Source organism: Sminthopsis crassicaudata, chromosome 6 (genome assembly GCF_048593235.1).
Source record: "Sminthopsis crassicaudata isolate SCR6 chromosome 6, ASM4859323v1, whole genome shotgun sequence".
NCBI classification, from domain to species: Eukaryota; Metazoa; Chordata; class Mammalia; order Dasyuromorphia; family Dasyuridae; genus Sminthopsis; species Sminthopsis crassicaudata.
The window spans coordinates 38,951,684-38,978,070 of record NC_133622.1 but is presented as its reverse complement, the minus strand read 5'-3'; the positions used below and the strand labels follow the sequence as shown (position 1 = coordinate 38,978,070).

At 38.7% G+C, this 26,387-nt stretch overlaps 1 protein-coding gene across 2 annotated transcripts in view; it reads left to right on the top strand.

Moving 5' to 3' along the window:
• SCFD2 (sec1 family domain containing 2) overlaps positions 1 to 26,387 on the top strand; it is a 389,381-nt gene that overhangs the window by 142,782 nt on the left and 220,212 nt on the right. For both annotated transcript variants that reach the window (XR_012483637.1, XM_074276401.1), the window contains exon 5: positions 14,175 to 14,424. Coding sequence is in view for 1 of the 2 variants with exons in the window: in XM_074276401.1 (XP_074132502.1) it covers positions 14,175 to 14,424 (250 nt within the window). In the remaining variant the exon portion in view is untranslated. The remainder of the gene's footprint in view (positions 1 to 14,174; positions 14,425 to 26,387) is intronic.

Here is a 26,387-nt window from a genome sequence, read left to right as displayed (position 1 = left end):
CCTTACTTCATTTGAGTCTTGCTGTAGTTCTATGGTATAGAACTACATTAATAAAGCTGTTTTACTGCTGAGGAAACTGAGACTCAGGTTGAGTGACTTGCCTTTAGTCAAGAGCTAAAAAGTATCAAGAAAAATTTGAGCCTCCATCTTCCTGATTCCTGATTATAGGATCATTTCTATAATGATCTTATTCATTATACTACAGGGCCCCATAGCAGGCATTTAGCCAATGTCTGATTGCAGTCATCATCATACTAAATTATTCCTAACAATAGCAAGCTACGGGACAGAGTAAAGGATGGAACCCTAGGAATCTCCTTTTAGATTAATACCACTTTCTTGCTTAGTCCTTATTCATTAATTAATAAATTTATTTTTATGGCATTGACGTACAAACTGAATATATGTGATTTGACTCTTCTCTATTCCATATTTCTCTATCTTGTTCACAAAGTGCCATTTAAATAAGTTGTTGAATGAAACAGTTTTCATCAGGTTTGCTTGACATAGAATTGTCTTTTTTGATGCATCCTGGAAATTGATTTAATTAAGTGGGGAAAACTGATTTTTCAAAGGTTCAAATAGCCCACTTTGGAATGGGAGATTAGTCTATACTCTATGGTGCAGACATTTCATTGCTATAGTTGTGCCCCAAGGAAATTATGGATTAAAAAAAAAGTTTCTATGTGCACCAAAATACTTATAGCATTTTTTTTCTCTGATAGCAAAGAACTGGAGACAAAATTGTTATCCATTGATTGGGGAATTGCTAATCAAGTTATAGTACATGAATGTAATGAAATATAATTGTGCTGTAAGAAACAATGAATATGATGAATACAGAGAAGTTTGGAAATACCTGTATGAATTAATGGAGAGCAAAGTAGGTAGTAAAGAATATGTTAAGGAACAGCAACTATATAACAATTAAAAGTGAATGTTGTAGAATTACCAAGAATAAGCATGGCTCCAAAAAAGAAATATGAAAGACATCTTCTTCCCCTTCTTAATAAAAATAGGAAGTCCATAGATGTACAACACTGCATACATTTTCAGATTTTTTTTTTTTGGTATATTGATCAACTTGGTCGATTTCTTTTTCTTTTCTATGTTGATCATCTTGGTTGATTTTTTTTCCCTCATCTTCTCTTTTTCTTTTAAAAATAATAATAATAAATGGCTTTCTTGGAGGAAAAAAAGGAGGAATACTGGGAGGAATTTATGTTGTCAAAAAAAATCAATGAAAATTAAAAAGAAAAATTCTAAGGGCCCTTGGGAATTATTTAATTCATCTTCATGACCCTTGTGGTAACAAAGAGCTGACTCCTTTTTGAGGTTACTCATTTTATTGCTAGTAGTTCTAATTGCTAGAAATTTGGATCAGTACATAATAAGTATATTGCCTCATCAACATATTATTAAAATAATTGAATACATTTATGATTTCATCTTTACCCTCTCTCACTAATTTAAGATATATCCTTTTCAGATTAAATATTTCCGGATCTTTAACTATGTATTTATCTGGTAACATTAGCCAGTCAATTGGCTTTGATGTGCCCAATACTGTAGTAAGTCCTTAGTATACAAAGGAAAGGTAAAAGCCATTTCCTGCCCTTAAGGAGCTTGCAATCTAAAATGTCTTTAAGACCCTCCAAGAAATTATCATTTCTCCCATTTAAAATAGGAAAATTTAGATCAAAGCATAATATTCTAGTAGAAATCGCACTATAATGTTATGGTGGTTGCTATTACTCACCTTGATAGGGATAGGAACTGGGCTTTTTCCTTTTTAATGACAAGCAGAATTGCCACATCAGTTTTGCATCTTGAAGCCTTAAGAAGTGTTGCTGGTGTTATTTCTCAGTTTCAGTTTTGTCCAACCTTTCATGCCCCTAATTGGGGATTTCTTGGCTGAAGTGTATTGTTATTTCCTTCTCTGGCTCTTTTTACAAGTGGGGAAACTGAGGAAAACAGGGTTAAGTGACTTGTCCAGGATCACACTGGTAGGGAGTGTCTGAGGTAGGATTTGAATTCAGGAAGGTGAGTCTTACTGACTCCAGGCCCATCATGATAATTCTCTATATCATCTAGCTGCCCAGCCTTAGAGAGTAACCTAGAGCAATAAAAGATTAGATCACTTGGCCAGTTTCTACTTTGCCACATTTGATATGAACACTTTCTGTTAATTAAATCAATCTAAAATTACGTGAGGTTTTTATAGTCATTGTGCTCTACTGGTTTTTCTTGAGATTATATTAACTTAAAGCTCCTTAGGTCTAATAGGTGCAGCCTCAATCGAACTGAGACCTGTTGAAGACCTTAGCTTAAAAAGAGCAAGATCTCCCATTTCATCCAGGGTCACCTCCTGTCATCCTGATCTCTATTTGGTCACTGGACCCAGATGGTTCTGGATGGGAAAGTGAGGAAGATGATTACACAGGCCTCCTCCACTTCAATCCAATTCACATGCATGTCATAGCATCACCTCCCTGATGTCATGGTACTCTTTGAGAGCAAAAGACAAACAAATAACAACAGTAATATTGAGTCAGATTACTTGATTTCCTTTCTGTACTTTTCAGGGTTTTTTTAAAACCTAAATAAATATAAAGCTAAGTCAAAATGAACAACATCTTCAAACCTTAACATAAAATTTATTGGAACCAAATTTTAAACTTAATCTTAGTTTCACCCCATCATATGTTCATCATTCAAATACTTACTCTATAAAACATACTGTATTTACATGAAAACTAATAATAATGATGCACCTTTACATAGAATGCTAGGATTTTCAAAAATACTCCTCATGAGAATCTTGTGAGATTATATATAGTATTATTATTATTATATCCATTTTATAGATCAGGAAATTAGGACTTAAGAGAATTTATGTAATTTATCCTCAGTAATATAGCTTGGGATTGTCAGATTTGGGAACCAACTCAACCACTTTTTAAATTCTCCACATCATTTCTGCAGGCACCATCCAGATGCTTCTTATTTTGGAGAGGAGATAATATGAGTAATAATAAAGGATAGCATATGATAAATGCTCATTGAGATCATGATTCTCTCATTTCCTCCTCAACTTGTATCACCTGCAGACTTGATTTTTTTTTAAGCCTTCTACCAGAAGGAAAAAAAAAATACCTTTCATGTCTTCATCCAAATAAAAAAATTTTTTTTATTGAAAACTGGAAATACTTTAATGAGGCCTGATTTTTTTCAGTAATTGTAATATCTGTGATTTTTTCCCCCATTTTAAAAAATCTTCTTCTTTTAGATACTTTGAAAATCATTTTCTCGTGGCTTTTGTGGTTGTGTTGGCTCCAGCATGGATTGCTTGTGTCTCGTGTGTGTATTTGGTCTAATCCAGTTGGTTTTCCTAATTTCATTTGTAATGCCTTTTCCACTTCCATTGGTAATAGAATGTAAATTCCTTAAGGACAAGGACTGTTTCATTTTTTTTGTGTGTGTATCCAGCTTCTAGAACAGTACTTAGTACGTAGTAGCTGCTTAATAAGTTTTTTGGAATTGATAGCATAATGAAACCTGAGAAATTAAGAGAGCACATGTGATACTTCCACTACTAAAGTGAAATAAATAGATTACTGTGAAAATATCGATAGGACTCTTCCACTTGTCTATTTTGTGTACTTCCAATTTTATCTTTAAACTGCTCTTGGGATGATTTAGTTGGTGTGGCAGACATTTTTTTCTCCATCATTCACTGTTTTGTGACGTGACACTGCTTATAATCTTCATTATTCTCTCTAAAATATTTTGAAAATGACCTATTATAATATAGTAGTGCTAGGCCTTTATGTCTCTCTGCTGAGCAAGGAGATCAGAGGTTGACTGGGTCAGGTGGTTTCTGGCTTTTTTCTTGTCCTAATTATGATAAATGCAATCTCAGTTAAACTTATGAAGGAAGTAGCAATCATCTACAACAATATCTTCCCCTTCAAATTTCCCACTGGAGGTAGGAAGGGGGGAATAGAGATCAGTCTGTTTGAATAGATCAGGTTGAAGTTCTATAATTGCATGCTTTGTATCTATCATCTTATTTGGTGTTAGTTTTCATCAGAGTTTGAACTAGTCAGTGGTATGACAGTACATAGACAATTAATTGGGAAATAACTCCCAAATTGATTTTATATCAGTCAAGATCATTTTGGGGCTTTTTGATGACTCAAGGTGAGTGTAAATAGCAATTGTTTTTGAACTGTTTGGAAATCTTGAGAGATTTCCCTCCAAAAAAAAATATATATTTTTGCTTCATTTCTTACTCAACTTTAAGTCACTGAATGGGTATTACCTCAAACACACTGAGACCTGGGAAAGACTTTACAAGGAAGATAAATTTCTTGACATAGAGCTCTGGAAAAGCAAGCATTGATAAAGTCATTGGGATTCAGATGAAGCTACTTGATTATATCATAAACCCAAATCATTCTGGCTCTGACTGACCAATAGTGGACCCCAATCCAAGCCTCAGTGGGCCATAGTTTGGTTTTGTTGGCTCAGACTGCGTGTATACAGCAGTTGTTTCTGTTCTGGCCAGAAATCCAGAGATTTTCCCCTTCCAGGTTGATTTTTTTTTTTTTAAGTAAGTAAAAGAGGATATTTTTGGGTTCTCATTTCTTACCCAGCCTTAATCACTGAATGGTTATGTTGCCTCAGACAAAATAAGAATCAGAAAAGATCTTAGCTTAAAAAGGCCAAGATCTCCCTCTCCATCCAGGGCCATCTTCAGTCATCCTGATCTATGTCTGGCCCCTGGTGTTCAGGAAATGACTGTAATATAAAAAAGCATCAATAAAACGTTGGGAGAGGGATGAAGAGAGAGAGAAGCAGACAGAGGGAGGGAGGGAGAGAGACAAAGAGACAGGCAGAGACAGAGAAAGAGAGAGAGACAGAGAGAGACAGAGGCACAAAGAGAGAGAGACACGAGGCACAAAGAGAGAGAGACACGAGGCACACACACACACACACACACACACACACACACACACACACACACACACACACACACACATATATAGGCAGACACAGCGGAGGGTGTGCGAGTTCAGGGCCTCTTTCTCAAGCAGAGAGCCGAACCCTTTGTTTTGACATTTGCCAGGCCAGGCTCCCTGGGACCTTTCCCGAGCCCCACAGCTCTGGTAGCTTTTAGGAAGCAGATCACAGCTGCGAGACTCTTCTTGGTTACTAAATAAAAATTTCAGCATTCTAAGTTAGTGTCATAAAGGGGGAGTTTAGGAAGCCCTTTGACAGCTCCGCTCTTATCTCGCCCTCTCTCCTTCATCAAATGATATGGAATGTGTTGAAATCTCACTTGACTTTGCTTTTTCCCCCCAGTTTTAATGTCTGATTTAAGCTAGGCTTTTTCATCCCCACCACCTCTTATTCTTTCTTTCTTTCCCTGACCGCCCCTTTCCCCATACTCGGCAGTCATTTGTCTTTGTTCATCCTTTAGACCCTCGAAGTTAAATTCCAGCACACCTTGGGAAGCCCAGTATCACGCTCACCACAGGGGCAACTGAAGCGGACGTTTCTGCCTTCTCACGTATCCCCCAACCTGCCAAAACGCAGATCCTGTGCTGAGTCAGCAAAGTAACATCATCTAATTTGTCTGTTGAGAATTTCCAAATTGTGATTTAGGCCAGGATTAAAGAGGAAAAAGAAGGAAACAAAAGGAAAATCTTCCTCTAATAATGGATCTTTTGGGAAGAAACATATTATTATTATTACTAGTAGTAGTAGTGTTAGCATTTGTAAAGAACATGACCAAAGAGAGAATAAATTACATTGGCTCCTATCGGAGGAGCGTGAAGGTTTTTATGGAGGCTTTGAAAAGCTCGGCGTTGGCCTGTTTTTGTTATTTTTATTGGCTCCCTTGATGATAGACAAACCGGCTAACCTGGGGCCCGCACAACCAGCAGGAAATTTAGGTCATGGGTAGTTACATTTTAAAAACTTGGGCTTTTAGGGTCCGCTCAATCATTGTAATTGATGGAGGATAGCATGGCAGAGGGAAGCCCTAAATCATTCAGGGTGGCCAGAGGGTGACAAAGAGCTAGCCAGTTTGTTGGAGGCACATTTCTGGGCTCCCCCCCCCATTGTCTTCTGTCTTTGCGAGAGCCGCCTTGTCCCTCATTTCATGCACGTTCCAGCCCAGCTGGCCCGCTTACAGAAAATAGCCTCCTAAACGTGGCAGCCCTGTGTGGAGGTCAGTGCAACATCGTTTCCCAAGAGAGGGCGAAAACGCTCCCCCCAAGTTCATATCCTGAAAAAGCGTGGACGTGTTTTAAATGGAACAATTGATTGTAGTAATTGGAAATCGTTATCCCCCCCTCCTCCGAGAAGGAGAACTTTGCGTCTTCCTTTGGCGGGAGGTAAGTGAAGGTCGACCAGATCAAGCCATAGCGGCTGCTCTGTGGCTGCTGGGCCAAATGGACTGGTCTCTGCCAAGGGCCTTTATGCTCCTTTCCTCTTTCTCCCAGCGCACGGCAGAAATAAATTGTTACGATGGCCTAGGACGGGGAGGATGCTTTGCGGACTGTTTCCATCTTCCTCTCTTGCCTCTGGGAGTTGTCCGCAGCAGTGCGCTGATCCTAACCCCTGGAGCTGGGGGAGGCCTTTGGGAACGCCGAGGCCCGAGGCGGGCTCCGGCCTGTGGGGGGAGGCGCCCAGACGGAGCTGTGAGGAGGCGGGTGGTCCAGGAGCCCCTGCGGAGGATGCAAAGGGCAGAGCTGGGGACCGAGGGCGCAACCAGAACGTCCGCTGAGAATGACGACTTGGGCTTTGCCGGGATCCAGGGAGCGCACGTGTGGTGGGCCCGGCCCGGAGCTCCCTCTGGCAATGGCCGGGCAGGCCGCTCCCCTCGCGCTGGCTTCTGAAGCCGGGCCATGGAACACCTTGTTCATCATCCCTTGTGCCCGCACTGTCCGGGCTCGGTCAGCTTCCTCTCGCCGGTGGCCCAGCCTGAACCTTGGTTCCCAAGCCATGCTTCCTTCAGGCTTCTCGATTTCCGTGGGTCCCAGAGAGAACCCGCTGTAGCCCCTCCGATGGAGCCCCTGCGCCGCCTCCCCTCACTTAAGGACGTCACTGCCCCCTGGTCAGTCTTGTTTGAGAAAATCTATTATTTATATTTATATTCTTAGTTTCCCACTATGTGCCAGGAATCGAAGTAACTGCTCTAGGGGTAAAAGAGTAAAAACAAGATACTTCCTGCCCCCAACAAATATGGATTCTACCAGCACTAAAGGCCACATTGATAATAGAAATAAGTCAGGATTCGTAATTAAATGAAAATATTAGTTCATAATCAATATGACAAATATATCATATAATTATATATATTACATAATATATAGCATGACAACAATTAAATAATTAAGTTAACAAATTAAAATTAATAAGGATTGTTGTTTTTATTTGTGTGCCATAGTTTTCTTGTCTTTTTCTATTGAAATTATATTTTCTGTGGTCATCTCTTAACTCTGAAATCCAGTGCCTTTTCCTTAGTCTTTGTTTTGTATCCAACTTCCAGCAGCATTTGGTTTTTAAAATTGAAAACATCTTTTCAATTTTACGTGTGTGTGTGTGTGTGTGTGTGTGTTTCCCTCATTTCCCCATCACCACCCCTGGAAAAATAAATAAACCCAATAAATCCTCAACTAATAGAGTCAAACAAAACAATTTACTACATTGACTATATCCAAAAAACCCTTTATCTCTCCCTCCCCCACCCCCCACCCCCACCTTACACAGCAACAATAACCCTCTCAGTGCTGGATATAAAGTCGATATACGATAAACCATTCTTGATGATGTGTCCTCAGTCACCCCTCCTGCCTTCTTAATGAGCCTGGTCAGAGTGTCCTCTGATAGCACGAGGAGGCGTGATGAGTGTTCCTGAAGAACAAACGGCATGTGACTGCGCGGATGGCTAGTCTCAGGCACGAGGGGGAAGTCCGTCAAGTTTATTTTTGGCAGCCTCCCTTATACTGAACCTCCATCGGGAGCTCCCTTCCCCTACATGTCCAGAGCATTCTCGCTGTTCTCTGGCCTCCCTGGGCTGCTCGCTGCCATTCCTGTTCTGGGCCTTTTCACTTTGCACCGAGCCAGACTTTTGCATTGTTCCTATAGGGAATGTGCTTCCGCCAATGTGATTATGGCCTAGGGTGGTGAGGGAGGTAATCTAGACCTGCGGTTTCTCTGGTGTTCAGATACCCCTAGAAAAGCACCACAGTTCCTGCTATAATTTAACAGGAGAGACAATACACATGGAAGGTTTCAGCTGCCTGTCAGTTGGAAAGGTACCATGCTCTTTAGAATACAGTACTATCCTTAAATGTAATTTCTCCCTTCCTTCCTGCCTCCCTCCCTCCCTCCCTCCTTCCCTCCCTCCCTTCCTTCCTTCCTGCCTCCCTCCCTCCCTCCCTCCCTCCCTCCCTCCTTCCCTCCCTCCCTTCCTTCCTTCCTGCCTCCCTCCCTCCCTCCCTTCCTTCCTCCCTTCCTCCCTTCCTTCTTTCCTTCCTTCCTTCCTTCCTCCTCCCTCCCTCCCTCCCTTCCTTCCTCCCTCCCTCCCTCCCTTCCTTCCTTCCCTCCCTTCCTCCCTCCCTTCCTTCCTCCCTCCCTCCCTCCCTCCTTCCCTCCCTCCCTTCCTCCCTCCCTCCTTCCCTCCCTCCCTTCCTCCCTCCCTCCTTCCTCCCTCCCTTCCTTCCTTCCTTCCTCCCTCCCTTCCTTCCTCCCTTCCTCCCTTCCTTCTTTCCTCCCTCCCTCCCTCCCTTCCTTCCTCCCTTCCTTCTTTCCTTCCTCCCTTCCTTCCTTCCTTCCTTCCTTCCTTCCTTCCTCCCTCCCTCCCTCCCCTCCCTCCCTCCCTCCCTTCCTTCCTTCCTTCCTTCCTTCCTTCCTTCCTTCCTTCCTTCCTTCCTTCCTTCCTCCCTCCCTCCTCCCTCCCTCCCTTCCTTCCTCCCTCCCTTCCTTCCTTCCTTCCTTCCTTCCTTCCTTCCTTCCTTCCTTCCTTCCTTCCTTCCTTCCTTCCTTCCTTCCTTCCTTCCTTCCTTCCTTCCTCCCTCCCTCCTCCCCCTCCTCCCTCCCTCCCTCCCTCCCTCCCTTCCTTCCTCCCTTCCTTCCTTCCTTCCTTCCTTCCTTCCTTCCTTCCTTCCTTCCTTCCTTCCTTCCTTCCTTCCCTCCCTCCTTCCTTCCTTCCTTCCTTCTTCCTTCCTTCCTCCTTCCTTCCTTCCTTCCTTCCTTCCTTCCTCCCTCCCTCCCTCCTCCCTCCCTCCCTCCCTCCCTTCCTCCCTTCCTTCCTTCCTCCCTCCCTCCTCCCTCCCTTCCTTCCTTCCTCCCTCCCTCCCTCCCTCCTTCCTTCCTTCCTTCCTTCCTTCCTTCCTTCCTCCCTCCCTCCCTCCCTCCCTCCCTCCTCCCTCCCTCCCTTCCTTCCTCCTCCTTCCTTCCTTCCTTCCTTCCTTCCTTCCTTCCTTCCTTCCTTCCTTCCTTCCTCCCTCCCTCCCTCCCTCCCTCCCTCCCTCCCTCCCTCCTCCCTCCCTCCTCCCTCCCTCCCTTCCTTCCTTCCTTCCTTCCTTCCTTCCTTCCTTCCTTCCTTCCTTCCTTCCTTCCTTCCTTCCTTCCTTCCTTCCTTCCTTCCTTCCTTCCTTCCTTCCTCCCTCCCTCCCTCCCTCCCTCCCTCCCTCCCTCCCTCCCTTCCTCCCTCCCTCCCTCCCTCCCTCCCTCCCTCCCTCCCTCCCTTCCTTCCTTCCTTCCTTCCTTCCTTCCTTCCTTCCTTCCTTCCTTCCTCCCTTCCTTCCTCCCTCCCTCCCTCCCTCCCTCCCTTCCTCCCTCCTTCCTTCTTTCCTTCCTTCCTTCCTCCTTCCTTCCTTCCTTCCTTCCTCCCTCCCTCCCTCCCTCCCTTCCTTCCTCCCTTCCTCCCTCCCTCCCTCCCTTCCTTCCTTCCTTCCTTCCTTCCTTCCTTCCTTCCTTCTTCCTCCTCCCTCCCTCCCTCCCTCCCTCCCTCCCTCCCTTCCTTCCTTCCTTCCTTCCTTCCTTCCTTCCTTCCTTCCTCCCTTCCTTTCCTCCCTCCCTCCCTTCCTCCCTCCCTTCCTTCCTTCCTTCCTTCCTTCCTCCCTTCCTTCCTTCCTTCCTTCCTTCCTTCCTTCCTTCCTTCCTTCCTTCCTTCCTCCCTCCCTCCCTCCCTCCCTCCCTCCCTCCCTTCCTCCCTCCCTCCCTCCCTTCCTTCCTCCCTTCCTTCTTTCCTTCCTTCCTTCCTCCTTCCTTCCTTCCTTCCTTCCTTCCTTCCTTCCTTCCTTCCTTCCTCCCTCCCTCCCTCCCTCCCTCCTCCCTTCCTTCCTCCCTTCCTTCCTTCCTTCCTTCCTTCCTTCCTTCCTCCCTTCCTTTCCTCCCTCCCTCCCTTCCTCCCTTCCTTCCTTCCTTCCTCCCTCCCTCCCTCCCTTCCTTCCTACCCACTCACACAGAGAGAGAGTGAGACAGCAGATTTTAGTTAGAAAAACCTTCTAGTACCTCTCAGTTATTCCACTTGGTCAGTGTCTTCCTTTTCCTATATGTGTGGGTGGAATTAGTTAAACATTTGAGGAATAGTGTCTTAAATGAAATTTTAGTGGCCTTGCCACCCAGCAGCTTCATTCGATGAGAAGCCATTATAGCAGTCGACTGTGGTTGTGCCCCAAATGCCCGCTGTGGGTTCTTCTGTCTGCCTAGGTGTAATATGACTCATTTCCCTGTCATGCTCATATAGAGTACCTTTCAACGTGGCCAAGAAGTCTAGATCTGACTAAGCATCGTCATTTTAATGTCAACCCAAATACTTCTTTTCGAAAGACCATATGAAACTTACAAAGAGCTCTTTGTATGAAGATATTGGGACTTGTTCAAAAATAATATCAGTCCCAGACTGTAAAATAATCAAAAAGTTTTATCACTGTCAACATGACTCTGGTCTTCTCAACTCCAGTCAATAAGCCCTATTGCTTTAAAATAGGAGTTAAAGTTAATAATCTCTGAGGATTATTTTATCTCTGTCTCCTTGTGTTAGGTATCTATATCTCTATGTGTTTTTTTCTCTCTTTCTCTCTCTCTCTCTCTCTCTCTCTCTCTCTCTCTCTCTCTCTCTCTCTCTCTCTCTCTCTCTCTCTCTCTCTCTCTGTCTCTCTCTCTCTCTCTCTCTCTCTCTCTGTCTCTGTCTCTGTCTCTGTCTCTGTGTCTGTGTCTCCCTCTCTGTCACTCTCTCACCTAGCTTCATTCTGACTCCACTGGTTAAGTGCTGGCAGTGAAGAAATGAAGTTCTACGAAGTGATGTAGTGACTTCAGCTCCAGGGTTTCCAGATTACACCTCTACAAATGCAATTTGTCGAGCAACTGCTAATTTTTGAATCCTAGAAAGTGAAACTGAATTTTCCCTAATGATTTTTTTCTTCATTTTTTACTCGGCTAGAGTGGGGCAAGGAGGAAAATTCATCCTCTCTCTAGACTGCTTGATCCTCACTGAGGTGTTTGTTTCTAAGTCTCGTATTCCTCACTTAGTTGTTGTTAGGCAAGTGCTTTATAAATTTTAAAGCAGCGCAAAAATACCAGTCCTCATTATAATTTGTGGACACTTCCCATTTGTGACTATCCAAAAGTGGAGTGGTTATCAATGGCCGTTCGTCTTTTCTCTACCGTAGATCTTCCCATGGACACAGGAGGATTATGTAACTATAATATGGGGAATTAATGATTAGATATGACGTGCACTAGCTGATCTCTTTGTTCTCTCCCATCTCTGACTTCTTTCTTACCCTGATTTCATTTAAAAGAGCACAACTGATGAGAAAATTCAGTCGGTAAGTATTTCTTAAGTTCTTACTACGCGCTAGGTCCCGCGCCAAGTACAGAGAATACAAAGAGACAAACACAAACCGCGGTCCCTTCTCTCAAGGAAAGTACAGCTGCCAAATGGAGGAGACCACATCCATTTCAATGGATGAATCTTGCAGGCTGAGTGCTAAGAGGGTTGCTCTTTGTCTATGCTGTTAAAGAACTGGAAGTTCTGTCGGAGTCCTTTACCTTTTATAACCCTAGGAGAAAGCCCCTGTGGTCCCATCAACCACCATCCCTAACAGAGGGTGATCTATACTTGGCTAACATCCTTCCATTGAGAAGGCGCTTACTTTCTACCCGACAAGCCTGTTCCGTTAGCACGTGGCTAATGTCATGGAAAAGCCTTTCCTTATCTCCAGCCTTATTTCTAATTCCCACATCCGTTATCAGAAAAGGGACTAACAGTTGTCTAGAACTGTCATCTTTTATGCATTTCTTGGCTATCTCCCATCCCAGCAGTAATTTGAAGAGGTCAGAATACACAGTTGGCACTTTGATTAGGTTGTGAAAATGGGAGTTTTTCACATTCTTGGGTTTATGTTCAGCTTTAGCACTGATTTGATTTTCTTAAATTAAGCAAAGCTTCTTTCGCTGAGGCCATTGGGGTTAAGTGACTTGCCCAGGAAGTGTTAAGTGTCTGAGAAGAGATTTGAACTCAGGTCCTCCTGACTTCAGGGCTGGTGCTCTATCCACTGCGCCCCCTAGCTGCCCCAAAACTATTGAATTTTGAGAATTTATTTTGTCATCTTCAACTTCACTAAAACCAGTATCTCAATCATGTTGGCTGATTTCCTAGAATTTTTCCAATTATGTACCATACCTTTGTGACTTTAATTTCTCTCTCCTTTCTATAACTAGATAACAGAGTAGTGAGTAGAGTGAACATCCTTGCTTCAATCTTGGATTTAATACATGTTAAATTTAAAGTGTCTACAGAATATCCAGTTCTAGATATCCAATAGACTGACTCAAGATTGAAGTTAGGATTGGATATGTATTTTTGAGAATCATAAGAGGGACAAATCTGCTCCAGAATGGTGTTTAGTGAATGAATGAGTTTGAGGAGCTTCATACCCAATCCCATGATGCAGCTGTTGCTTCCAGCAATTCTGAAATTTGTCTTTTGAAGCTATCTTAGAGGCTGCTTTTTGCATCATGCTCTTCTTAACAATCATATTTATTTTTTTAAAATCACAGCCAGTATTATCTGGCTTGATTACCCATTTTTAATAATGTTTAGTTGTTTCCAAAAATCAAGCATCTTCAAAGGAATATTTGTCACTCCTTAGAACATCTCTGAAAATAAGCAGCAGGCTCTGAAGTCATTACAGAAGAGGGGTTTCAGCAATATTTGGAGCAGGGGCAACATTTTAAGAATAAACATGGCCTCCCACATAGTGTTTTTGAAGATGTCAATACTCATTTGATTGTGTGACTTATTAAAAACAATCAACTCTGTGACATTCCTGATTCGTTAAATCTTGAATTTATTAAATTATTTCAAATTTGAATTTTTCATTGTTTAAGTTCTAATGCTTCCAATTTTTGTTTTATAACATCATCACAATTAAAAACAATGTTAAGGATAAAAGCAAACCATATTTTATCTTCCTGTTGATCTCCTCAAAGAATATTTAGCCCAATTGAGGGAGGAATGCCCAATTTCCTGCCAATATCTTCTCCATGGCAAAAGAAAAAATAAAGTTAGTTTGGATAGTAACTGTAAGAGATTTGATTTCCAATTGTGTGTGGCTTATGTGGTGTAGAAAACTGACATTTATAGAATGGAAATGTTCTTGTAAACTATTTTTTTTTATTTTGGATTTTTTTAATTGGTGTGGGGAACTCCCAGTGAAGAACCTTCCTCTAAGGATTGAAGTTGGCAGCTGCCCTACACTCTATGGTCAGAGAAAGTTATGTGGGGCAATTGTGCAGGGCCACTTGGCCCACATGTTTTGGATGTTGGACTGAGAAGAAGGTGATATAGTGGGTAGAGCACTGTCTTGGAGTCAAAAAGACCAAAGTTCACATCCTGTCTCAGGCACTTATTAATGAGGTAGACCCAGGCAAGAAAAGAAAAATCTCTATCTCAGTTTCCTTTTCTATGAAATGGGGATAATAATAGCTCCTACTTCACAGGATTGTAGCAAAGATCTATTAAGATAATATAGGTGACACACTTAAATTATTTAATTGATAGGTATTTATATAGTATTTTATTATCATTATTATTTCTTTACTTCATGGCTTCTCTTATATTATAAATTCCTACTTCTTTATTCCAGAATATTGGAGAATCATCGATGTCCAATGTACTGAATCAGTTGCTGCCCATGATTAAATCTTTTAGCCAGAGGACCAGTGATGACTACAGCCCAGAAGACCTTTTGGTCTTACTGGTGTACATTTATTCAGTTGTTGGAGAAATCCCAATTGACAAAGACCTGGACACAGCTGAAGAAATGGTGAAGATGGCACTCACCGTGGCCCTTTCTGAAGAACCCGAGCTGTCTCCTTTGCTGCAGAAAATTTTAGGTGAGTGTTTAACAGGCAGATAAGACACGAGCCCCACCAATCTCCCAAACCCAGAGTTATTTCTAGAAGATATGCGCCATCGTAAGTCTGCTTCTGAGATTTGTTTCAATTCTAATTAAGTTCTGCTCTTTATTAATATTTTCAGATTGATTTCATCAGTTCTCCTTCTCAATACTTTCTGAATTGAGCCACTGTTGGCTTAGTTTCCCAGATATCTAATGATTTATCACAATTCATTTTCTGAAATCCTCATACAGTATTGTTGTTGAAGTGTGTAATGATCTCCTAGTTCTGCTCATTTCACTCAGCATCAGTTGATTTAAGTCTCTCCAGGCCTCTCTGTATTCCTCCTGGTCATTTCTTACAGAGCAATAATATTCCATAACCTTCATATACCACAATTTCAATTCAACTAGCATTTATTGAGTCCCTTCTACTGTGTATCCAAGATTATGCTAAACACTGGGCATAAAAAACATTCTTCCCTTCCCCTCCCCCAAAAAGCCAAAACCAAATATAGTCAACAAACAATTCTTGCCAAAGCCTTGTTAAAATAGTGATGGATATAAAGAGGAATAACAATTTGGTTGGATCATTTAAGTAAAAACCAGCTATCTTCATGATATTTCCATCCAATAATTCTTCTTAAGACTATCGCCATTTGAAAAATATTTTTAAAATCAGGAAATTAATAAAACTTCTCTTCTTCAAGCTATAGAGAGCCATATTTGATCCTGAGCCTGTGTAATCTGAAGTAATTACTAAACATCACAAAAAAATGAACAGAAATAATTTTTAAATTATCAATTAAAATACTACAAAATTCATTTTTATCTTGTATTTTGAGCAGGCAACATATTTCTGCTTGCAATGAAAATCCATAAATGATTTATAGAAACAGTTCCTTTATATTAGATGCAAAGTTTTAATGTATTTTCTTTTTTTGGTAGAAAATTAATTCCCATAAGCATCCTTACATGGTGGTTTTACTCAGCTTTAAAAGAAAAATCCAGTTTTAGCAGGTTTTTATAAATTTTTATTAATGTTAATTAATGTTAAACTATTTCATGTATTCTTAAATATATTTATACATAAATAATCTTATATATTTATAATATAAATATGCTTATAAAGCTTTCCCTTTTTTAGACAGGATTATGAACATTAAAATATAAATACTGCCACCCTATGTGTTATCCTTTATTTAATTTCCTCACTATTAAAAAAAAACCCCAAAACCAATCCTTAGATTTCTCCAAAAGTGGCCCCTGCAGAGATTCTGATTCATATCCTGAAGGACATGTTTCATTGGGAACTGTTTTTAAATTTGTTTTAACTTGTGTTTCCATGCCTTCTGTGGATTGTATTTAAATTATTTAGAGATTATATTGCATTTTAAAATGAAAATATAATATAAGGATTTCCAGAATAAGAAGTCAATTGAGGTGATGAATTCATAATAGCTTTTCTTAAGAGGGCAAACTTCACTATTCAACACTCAGCCTTCTTTTTCCCCCACTTTAAAAGTTTGGCAAATACTCATGGAATTTTGTCTGGTATTAAGGTGTGTGTGTAAAGTACAGGATCATGTATTTTTGTGTTTATTCGCCAATATAAATGAAGACCATGAGCTTTAGAGGAGAGATTTAAAAATGGTTTTTACTAGGATAAGCTCAAAAAGGGCATTTCCTGAAACCTGATTGGATTAGGCATCTTGAACTGCAAAGTTTATTCCTAAAATCCATGATTCCATAAACAGACAACTAATAACAGCATGTTATAGCGAAGATTTGTGCCAGCTGTTCTCAGGAATGGATGTTTATATGCTATTTGGGCAACATTAGTGTTATTTCCATTTAACATATGCTAAAGGCCCACTTTTTCATCCTTTTGTGATGTTCACTGCTTTCAATCATTCAACATATTTGTATTTGAATGTAATTAAATTTTCAAAATGATTCTATAGAATATTTAGAATAAAGAATTCTACAGGTCACGTAAGTAAACACTAAAAATGTAAACTTGTTTAAAAAGGTATATCATTTTTTTAAAAAATGCAATGAAATCTTAGTAGCGTTGTTCAAAGTATTTGATTGTGTGTCCATAGTTTTACTTTTATTGTGCTGATAAAACTAGATGGAAAAAAATCAGTGACTTAGATATAGCCTAAGTCTTTCTACTGCTTTAAACATTTAAAGACGGTAACTCACCTACACAAAAAGAAGAAATGGGATGTTGTATGAATGTCCAATAATGAATTCTATTTTGTTTTTTTTTCTTTTTTTTATTAATTTTATAATTACAATTTTTTTTTGACAGTACATATGCATGGGTAATTTTTTTTTTACAAGATTATCCCTTGTATTCACTTTTTCAAATTATCCCCTCCCTCCCTCTACTCCCTCCCCTTGATGGCAGGTAATCCCATACATATTAAATGTGTTACAGTATAACCTAGATACAATATATGTGTGTAAAAGCAAATTTCTTGTTGCCCGGTAAGAATTGGATTCTGAAGGTATTAAATAACCTGGGTAGACAGACATTAGTGCAAACAGTTTACATTCACTTCCCAGTGTTCCTTCTCTGGGTGTGGCTGTTTCTGTCCATCATCGATCAACTGTAACTGAATTGGATCTTCTTTATGTTGAAGATATCCACTTCCATCAGAATACATCCTCATATAGTATCATTGTTGAAGTGTATAATGATCTTCTGGTTCTGCTCATTTCACTCAGCATCAGTTCCTGTAAGTCTCTCCAAGCCTCTCTGTATTCCTCCTGCTGGTCATTTCTTACAGAGCAATAATATTCCATAACCTTCATATACCATAATTTACCCAACTATTCTCCAACTGATGGACATCCATTCAACTTCCAGTTTCTAGCTACAACAAAAAGAGCTGCCACAAACATTTTGGCACATACAGGTCCCTTTCCCCTCAGTATTTCTTTGGGATATAAGCGGAATAGCAGTAATGCTGGATCAAAGGGTATGCACAGTTTGACAACTTTTTGGGCATAGTTCCAAATTGCTCTCCAGAATGACTGGATCCTTTCACAACTCCACCAACAATGTATCAGTGAATGAACTCTATTTTGAAAGAGAAAATTTTATTTACACACATACTGGATATACTTTTATTGAAAAATTTGATCATAAAGGGATCCAGAGATGCAGTTTTCATCCATAAACATCTTGCCACTGAAAAAAGAATTTTAATTGCTGCTCAGAGTAGATAGAAGTAATGGAACAGACATCAATTGTCTAAACATCATAATGAACAGACATCATAATGGAACAGAATCAATTGATCAACCAATATTTATTGGGATTTTAATGAAATCTGTGAATAATGTTTTAAGTGCAAAAAAATAAAAATATATAGGATTACAAAAGAAACCATTTATATTGAAATAGGAAAATATTTTCTTAAAAAACAAGTTCACAGATCCTCAAATTAAAAACTGTTGCTCTCGACAATTTTTCAAAATTTTCTATTCTGTCAGTAAATATGTTGTCTATGGACCCTAAATTGAATAGAAAGAAGAGACTGATTGGATTCCTTAGGGGGAAATTCTGCCTTGATTTTAGTGACCCAATAAGTTTCTCTTGTTATCAAAATATCTCTTATATCAAAAATCTTCTTTTTTTTTGATTGAAAAAAAATACTAGTAGTCATGATTCTATATGTCCATGAAACATAGAATGCCATAGTCTCTGAAAAATTCAATGGAGAGTGACATAATGTATGTACATAGACTGTAGTAGGTTACCAATTGAAGAATTACATTCAAAAAGTAACATTAAAGATGTATGACCAGGTAGGAAGAAGAACAAGATAAAAGATGAACTGTCTCTATTCTCCTTGGGTACCCTCGTAATGCTAATGATTCTAGCATGTTTTGTGAACCCCTTGGGGAAGATTTTCCAGAGGACTTGAATAAGATTTACACAGGATGACAAGTTATAGAGGCATTACATTTTTGCATCTTTAGAGAAACTGTCTTTTTATGTTTTATATTTTAAAATATTTAATTAATAAAAATCTAATGTTTATCTTCTCTCTCCCTCACTGTGAGAAAATTATGACAAATATACATAATCAATCAAAAAGAATTTCTGGATTGGCCATGTCCAAAAGATGTCTCCTTCTAAACTCGGAGTTCATCAACAACCTCTTCCCATCCCTCCGTATTGGTCCTCCAGACTCATGGACTAATCCATTGAAAAAAGGGGATATTATTGGGTACCAAAAGTCATATTAGCATTCACATAGGTAGTGATCACTGCACTAGTTTCAAATATATTCATGTCACTGTGAGGATATCTGTTATTTCATAGCAACATGATACAGTAAATAGAATACTGGCTGTGTAGTCCTGAATTCAAATGCTGCCTTAGACATTTACTAACTTTATGAACCGAGGCAAGTCGCTCAACTTCACTCAGAATTAATTTCCTTATTTATAAAATGAGAAACTTGGTTACACTGGCTTTTAAGCTCTTTCCCAGGTCTAAGCCAATGATCCTATGATTCAGAAAGGGTATTCTAATCATACATCATAAAAAATAAAGATTTGAAGTAGTTACTTGAGATGACTGTTACATTGCTATCTTCTTTGAAAAACAGATTATGCTATTCTTTCTACTGTGTATGCGATCCATTAGAAATGTGAACTCCACATTTCTTACCTTCGTTTGACGTAGCTGTTGAGTAATGAGTGGAGTGAAGGGCTATTTTAATGTGTTGGACAATAAAATGAAATGTAACAGCTCCAAGATTTCTCATGGGAGTGATTTAGAGAAGACATGTGTTCTTCATCAGTGTTTCTAGCAGAAACCTTAGAAATACAGGAAAATACCATGTTATACCAAACAGTATTGCAAACTATGATGGAAAACAATATTTTTTTTAGCAGATTGATTTTTTAATTTTTGGCAGTCAAGAAAAGTAAAGAAGCAAAATAAGCTAAGTGAAAGTATATTAAGGAAGGGAAGAATCAGTTATTAGTATGCCATGGTGAGGGAAAACTAATCATAGCAGAACTTGGTGGTGAAGCAAAATCTTTTTTCTGTACATGATGGGATGAAGAATTTATGCTCCCCACCCTACCCCCAGCAAGATCCTCATGTCCATGCTCCAGAACCATGGTGTCTTCTGCAAAGTCATGATTTTTATAAAGCCCTCCCAGTGCTGGAATGGGATCAAGTTGGCATTGAAGTGTATGGAACATTCATGCTAGTGATGAGAAGAATTTTCTGATTCCTCTGCCAGTTACCACAGCAACATCCTGTTGTACTGCCTGGCCACAAATGATGCTCAGGGGCCTGGGAACATCAAGGGATGGATTTTTGAAATTTTGAAAAATGTCCTTCAGTTAGAATAGGATTTTAAAAGCAAAAAAAAAAAAAATGGCCCTTTATGTTTCATAAGATAGCATATAAAGGGAAAGAGGTGAGATGGGGAGTGATGGGAAGAAAGGAATGAGAAGGGAAAAAACCTTAGAGTCTGTTTTTTTTTTTTTTTTTTTTTTTTAATCATTTACCAACCTTCCTTTGGAAAGGTGTATTATTTTAATATAATGGCTGTCTTTAGGCAATACAGCCCTTATGGTAATCAAGGGAAAGGTCCTTGGACAAGCATTTACAAAGGACATTTTTCATGCCAATAAATGTCTTTAAGGCAAATCTTTATCAATAAAATAAACAAAAAGAAATACAAATCACGATTTGTATATTAAGTGGCTCTTAAATCACTAAAAGGATATTCTACACGTTAGGTTTTTTTTTTTTTTTTAAGTTTTTCATTTGATTTCAGTAACTATGAAGCACCAGCTATATGTAATTTTCCATGTTCAATGAAACTGAAATATAGACAATAAATTCATCTGAGCCTCAACAACTTTGAGGGAGGTATTTAAGGATATTTTCATTTCCATTTTACAAATGGAGAGACTGAGGCTTCAAGAACTCAAATGACTTGCCCGGATTTGCCCAGCTGGTTAAATGTCAGAGGCAGGATTTGATTTTGGAGAGAGGAGTGAGGGGCAGAGGAGGGAAATATCCTTTGTAGCCAGAAAGGATTAGGTAAGAACTTCATGAAGGAGTTGGGAAGCAGCAGATAGAAAATGTCCATGGAGGTCACCCCTTCTTCTTCCATGTGCATTAACGATTTTCTTCCTTGTGAGATTTCTCACTGATTTTAGGCCACCTTCACTACTCTGTGCTTGACCCCGGCTCTCCCTACATCACTTCTAGAATCAAATGGATTCTGGTAAATAATTTGGATAGGATAATAGTTAAGTGGATAAGAAGGCAGCAGAAAAGGAAATAGACATTTTAAAGGTGGCCTTAATGGAACTTCTGATTTGAAGATTTCAAAGGAAATTCTGATTGATCATGAAGATGACTTGTGTGAGTTTTATGAATATTAATATAGTTTCTGCTGATCAATGTATCTTCTTTATATTCTGGCTGTGATATTGTTGGGTTTTGTATTGGTATTTTCCTACTAAATTACAGAATTCCATCACAAAAATAGAAATGACAAACAGAACTTTTTTTGGTCTCTTGAGTGTCCACAAGCTAGTTGAAAAACCAGCTCTTGAAGACAATTCACTTGGCTTCCTTCATTTCCCCTCCCCCTTCTCTTTTTCCTTTTCTCTCCCCCCTACACACACATACACACACACACACACACACACACACACACACACACACACACACACACACCTCCCTGTATTTAAAAAGACATTATTCCAGGTGAAAATCTATGCTACTTCAAAGGTGAGTTCTTGCCAACTTTGACTTTTAACTATTTTTTCTTGTAAAGAAAAATGAGGTTATTGGTCCCTCTTCCTGCTTCTATACAGGGCACTAGTAAATCATTTCAGACAAATGGATGTCAGTCCTCTTCTAAATTATCCCTTGAGTAAGAGATTCAAAAGCTTCTTTCAGGAATATGTTCTGCAATTTAAAAGCTCTTATTATTAGGATATTACTCAAGTTGAACTTACTTTCCTCCTCTTAACTGAGCATCTGTTCTTTAACCCAGTAACCCTTCTATTTCAATAGGATTACCATCATCTTAATTATCCAGGCTAAACTTCATAGTCACATTGAACTCATCCCTCTACTTCATCTTCCGTCTTCCCAGTCAGTAATCAGATTCTCTAAACTTGTGAATTAAAAAAAATATTGATACTTAAGATTTAAAAATCACTGACATTTTTCATATATTCCTCCTCCTTTCTATAAGAACCATCCCTAATAACAATAATAACCACAAAAAATAGAGGGGATGGCGTGGGAAACAATTGAGCAAATTGATACATTGACCTAGCGTTGGATAATAGGAGGAGTCCCCCACTCCTAGCCCTCCAAACAGGAAACGAAGGAAGGGATCACGTTCTAATTTTTCTTCTTTGGGGCCACCTTGGACACAGTTTCACCACATTCATTTTTGATTATCTTGTTCATATTCTTGCCACCTAGGTCACCTCATATGTTACTGTAGTTGTGTAGGTTATTTTCCTGGTTCCACTTACTCAGTGTTGCAAACATTCATGTAAATCTTTCCCTTGCTGCTTTGTCTTATCCTATTCTTCCTTTCTTAAGGCACAACAGTGTTGTTTCCTACTCATGTAACACACCATGTGGAGCCATTCTCCAATAGATGGGCATCTGCTTTTGTGTTTAGTTCTTTGCAGCTACAAAAAGTGCTTCTGTAAATATTTTAGAGTTTCCAGAGACACCAAAATGGTCCTTTCCTTTTTTATTAACCTCTAGGGGGAGAAAGAAAATGAGAGATATACCTAGAATTGCTAAATATCAAATAAAAATATGTGGATATTTTAGAAATTTCCTTAGCATAGCTCTAAATTACTTTTAACAATGTTTGGATCAATTTTCATATTTCCCCAAGTGATATTTTTAGTATGTCTGTCTTTTCACAATCCCTTTAATATTGACCATTCTCCCTTTTGTTACCATTGTCTATTTAGCAGCCATTAAACACAATGCTCTCCACAGTTTGCCCCCCTTTCCTTATGTCACTCTCCTCCACCCATTCTATGTTGGTGTCAGATTGGACTACTCACGAGTGCCTGAACACAGCTGGCAGTTTCCTGCTTGCCATGTCTTTTGTACATATTGTTCCCTATGTCTGGAATATCATCCATCTGCTTTTGTTTTTTAGTCATTATCTAAGAAGCAAGGCAAATACCTTTGAGGGCCTCCCTTAGAGCATGAAACGGGGTGGGCCTGTGTTTGCAAAGGAATGATAATTGGGACTTTCCTACTTTCCACATCTCCTTACTTCAGAACATGCGCAGATATTCTCTGTTTCCTATTGGCCATAGTGACTTATGGAGTGGTACTGTGTGGGGATAACAATTCTTAATTGACTGCTGAGCGATAATTCTGGATAATTCTGGATGTAATGGAGGAACGATCCTGCCTTCTCCTCTGTTTTTGAAAGGCAAGGACAACTTCGGAGCTGTCCAGAGAGCCTGATGGAGGGTAGCCATAATCACTGAGTAAGTCTGTGCCTGGGATGGGGCCCTTTGAAACAGGGCCTTATGATATCCCTTTCCCTTTTCTGAAGACACAAGCTGGAGGGAAGAGGTCAACAGAGCAGATGCTAGTTCAACAGGGGCAGAAAAGACAAGCTCAAATGGAATTTTTCACCCAGAAAAATCATACCAAGAAAGAGCCTACTTGGTGTTAGATTATTTACAGAAGAGGTAGAAATGTGTAAAATGCAAGTCATCAACTGAGAAAAGATGAATGTTGGTAAAAGGTATTCACCTGTCATGGCAGCTGTTCTACACAAAATCCAAATAGGGCGAAGTGGTTCTGATGATCTCTCCATCTTTTCTGCCATTTCTGCTTCCTCATACCGGAACTGAAGTATTAGAATTCAAATGTTATGATTTTGCCACTACTAATAAAGAAACTAGTGAGTAATAGAAATGCTAAAAGACCTGTTTAGTGTCTGTTTTTTGTCTCTTCAGTTTTATTAGTAGAAACTCTTAGAATAAACTAATTTAGTTCCATCTAAAAAAACCAGCCTTTCTATAAATTTTTCATCTTTGCCACTTTTTAGTTTTCCATGGGGCAATATTCTTTGTATCATCCACTATCCTCCTGTCATATTGTATAAATGAATATTCTAACCCACTGTTTTTATTGATAGTTATGTCTCCGTTTAATAAGAAAATCAATTGTTTGTTGTTTTGGCTGGTTGGTGGCCATTTTTGGCTTATTGTGGATATTATTTTGCTTTGATATTTGTATGAAATGATGAAAATTTGCAATGGTTTTTCCATAGTCTATTGCCTTTTTTTTTTTTTTGCAAAAATAGCTACTTCACTAGACTGGAACTCATACATTCACTACTAGTATCTTTTCATTTTTTATCTTTTTGTTTTACTTGACATTGAGTTTCTTCTTTATTCCAGTTAGTCCGTAGTCTAACTACATACACATGTCTGATTTAGAAATTTAGAAATGGCTTCTCATATTGTTTACACTAATTTCCTCTCTTAATTGACAGTCAATTTCTTTTCTCATTTGGTGATTTTGGGGGTACTACCATACTTAATACCTTCTAACTCTCTTCTTCGATAAAATAGTTATGATAAGTGTAAAGTTACTGAGTAGTCTGAAAGTCTTTGGTATCTTTAATTTTATAATCTTGAACCATATTTTCTACTACATTTCTTGTTGTCTATCCTTGAAACAACTTATATGTCAGTGTATGCAGTAACTCAATATCTATTATCTTAGTTTAAAAGACCTTGTCAGTTTTTAATAGAACTTCATTGGCTGCAGCAAATTGTGGTGTGTATACAAGAGTTATCTTTGGGTTTACCTTTTTAAATATGTCTATCACTTTTCTTATGCAGCATGATAAATGTGGAAATATGTTTAGAAGACTTCCACGTTTAAATTATGTCAAATTGTTTGCTGTCTATGGGAGGAGAGTAGTGAAGGAAGGGAAAAATATAGAATACAAGGCCTTGCAAGGGTGAATGTTCAAAGCTATCCTTGCATGGTAGTTTGTTAAAAAAAAAATAGCTATTATTTAAAAAAAAAAAAAAAGAAAAGAAAAAAAAATATGTTTATCATAAGTCCTGCAAGTAAAGATTATAATTAAGTCATGTGAAGGACATCTCTTCTTTCCAAAGAAAACTTCCAACCTATTCTTCCATTTTGCTGCAATTTCTTGTGGTCTTTAGACTTAATTTAAAGGAAAAATGTCAATATTGCTACTATTCGGTTCTTTGGTTAATATGTAAAAGCATTTGTCAGTGGACATATATCTTACATTTAATGTGGTAAAGCACATCATGTCTCCTTTTTGTATTTGCATAAACTTTTAATTAAGGCTTACAGATAGTCTAAAAAACTATGTGATCCTTAGCACCCTTTGCCCTGTTTTCTTCATCACTGTTCCATTTGCCAGAAGAGGAAGGATGGCATAGGAATAAGACGTTCATTAAGCCTTTGAGGGAAAAAATTATTGTGAATCAGACTCACTAATAAATGTGTACTTGAGAAAACTAGGTAGGACTGAAGGAACTAAACTGAGAAGTATAGCTTTCTTTGGCTTGACTTCTACTATATAATGCTATAGTTTTACTTGATAGATCCCTCCTGTCATTTTTTTTTTTTTTAGCCCATATAAACACAGTTCAAAGTCTCTTATATATTAGTGATGGTTAATTTGTCCCTCACATGAAGTATATTAACTTCAAGCATCCTTGAGATCTGCAGAAATACTATTGTACTTTCTATAAAGCTTTTTCTATGCTTTGTCCAAGTATCAGAGACTCAGGAGAGGCCTTAGTACTTATCCAGTTCAGTTGCATTGCCTTCCCTAACATGCTAACACCACAACTTCTACTCTATTAGTAAAATAGCCAGTTTCTCAATAAAGTGACCATTCTTCCCATGAATCCCGAGTAAAAATCTAAAACAGCTATAGGCAACTTTACATATTCCCTATGCTTAGGTAACCCTGGTTTTGCTATTGAATTGTTGCATGACTTGTGTGCCCTGATTTTAACCTAGCTTTCAGGAGATGAGAAAGCAAAATAAGATAAAGTTAATTGTGTAATTCTTAAAGATTCCTTAAATGTTTTTAAATAAAGTCATGGCCCACAGAATAAAATGCTAAAGTAGGCTTCTTTGGGATAAAAAAAAATTACTTACGGCAGTTGTAGTGCAAGTTGGAATATTTCTTTTTTATTTTAATACTTTGGAAATATAATTCATTGTAGGTTTTTCTCTAGACTTTTTTATATTTTTTGAGCTTCCATTACAATACTCAATATTATCCATCTGTTATTTCTCACTTTCTATATGGCCAACCCATCTCCTTTTCTAATCATCTGTATCCTTGATCTCTTAAATCCCACTCCTTGTTAAAAATTAAAGTCATTGAGACTTTTAGAACACTGTATAAAGTTAGTAAAACTGACCTTGGGAAGTAGTGGTTCAGAATGACTGAGTGGGTGTTCTAAGGTTAGAGGAGAAACTTTGCCTAAAGAGAGACATATCTATCATCAAAATGTAGATAGGGACTCTCTAAGACAATTGAGGGCCACTGTGGCCTTGGGAATACTATGTTCATTTGAATAGAATTGTGTTATTTGAGTAGTCAGTTCAGCCTAAATGTCTAGAAGAAATAATAATAATAATAGCACACCATAATAATTTCTTTTTCACACTATGTTATTAGGTACACCAAGGAGATAATGACAAATAAAAGAAGTTCACAGAATTAGAGAATTTTGTATCTCGAGTTATGGAGACATTGACTTATATAACAAGGTGGCATCTTAAAAATACCATAGAACATAATCTCTTTTGACTTTTCTTCTGTCTTCATGTGATGTCTCCTTATTCTGTCTTCAGCACCTGGTCTGAATTGGCTTGAAACTGGATGGTAATTT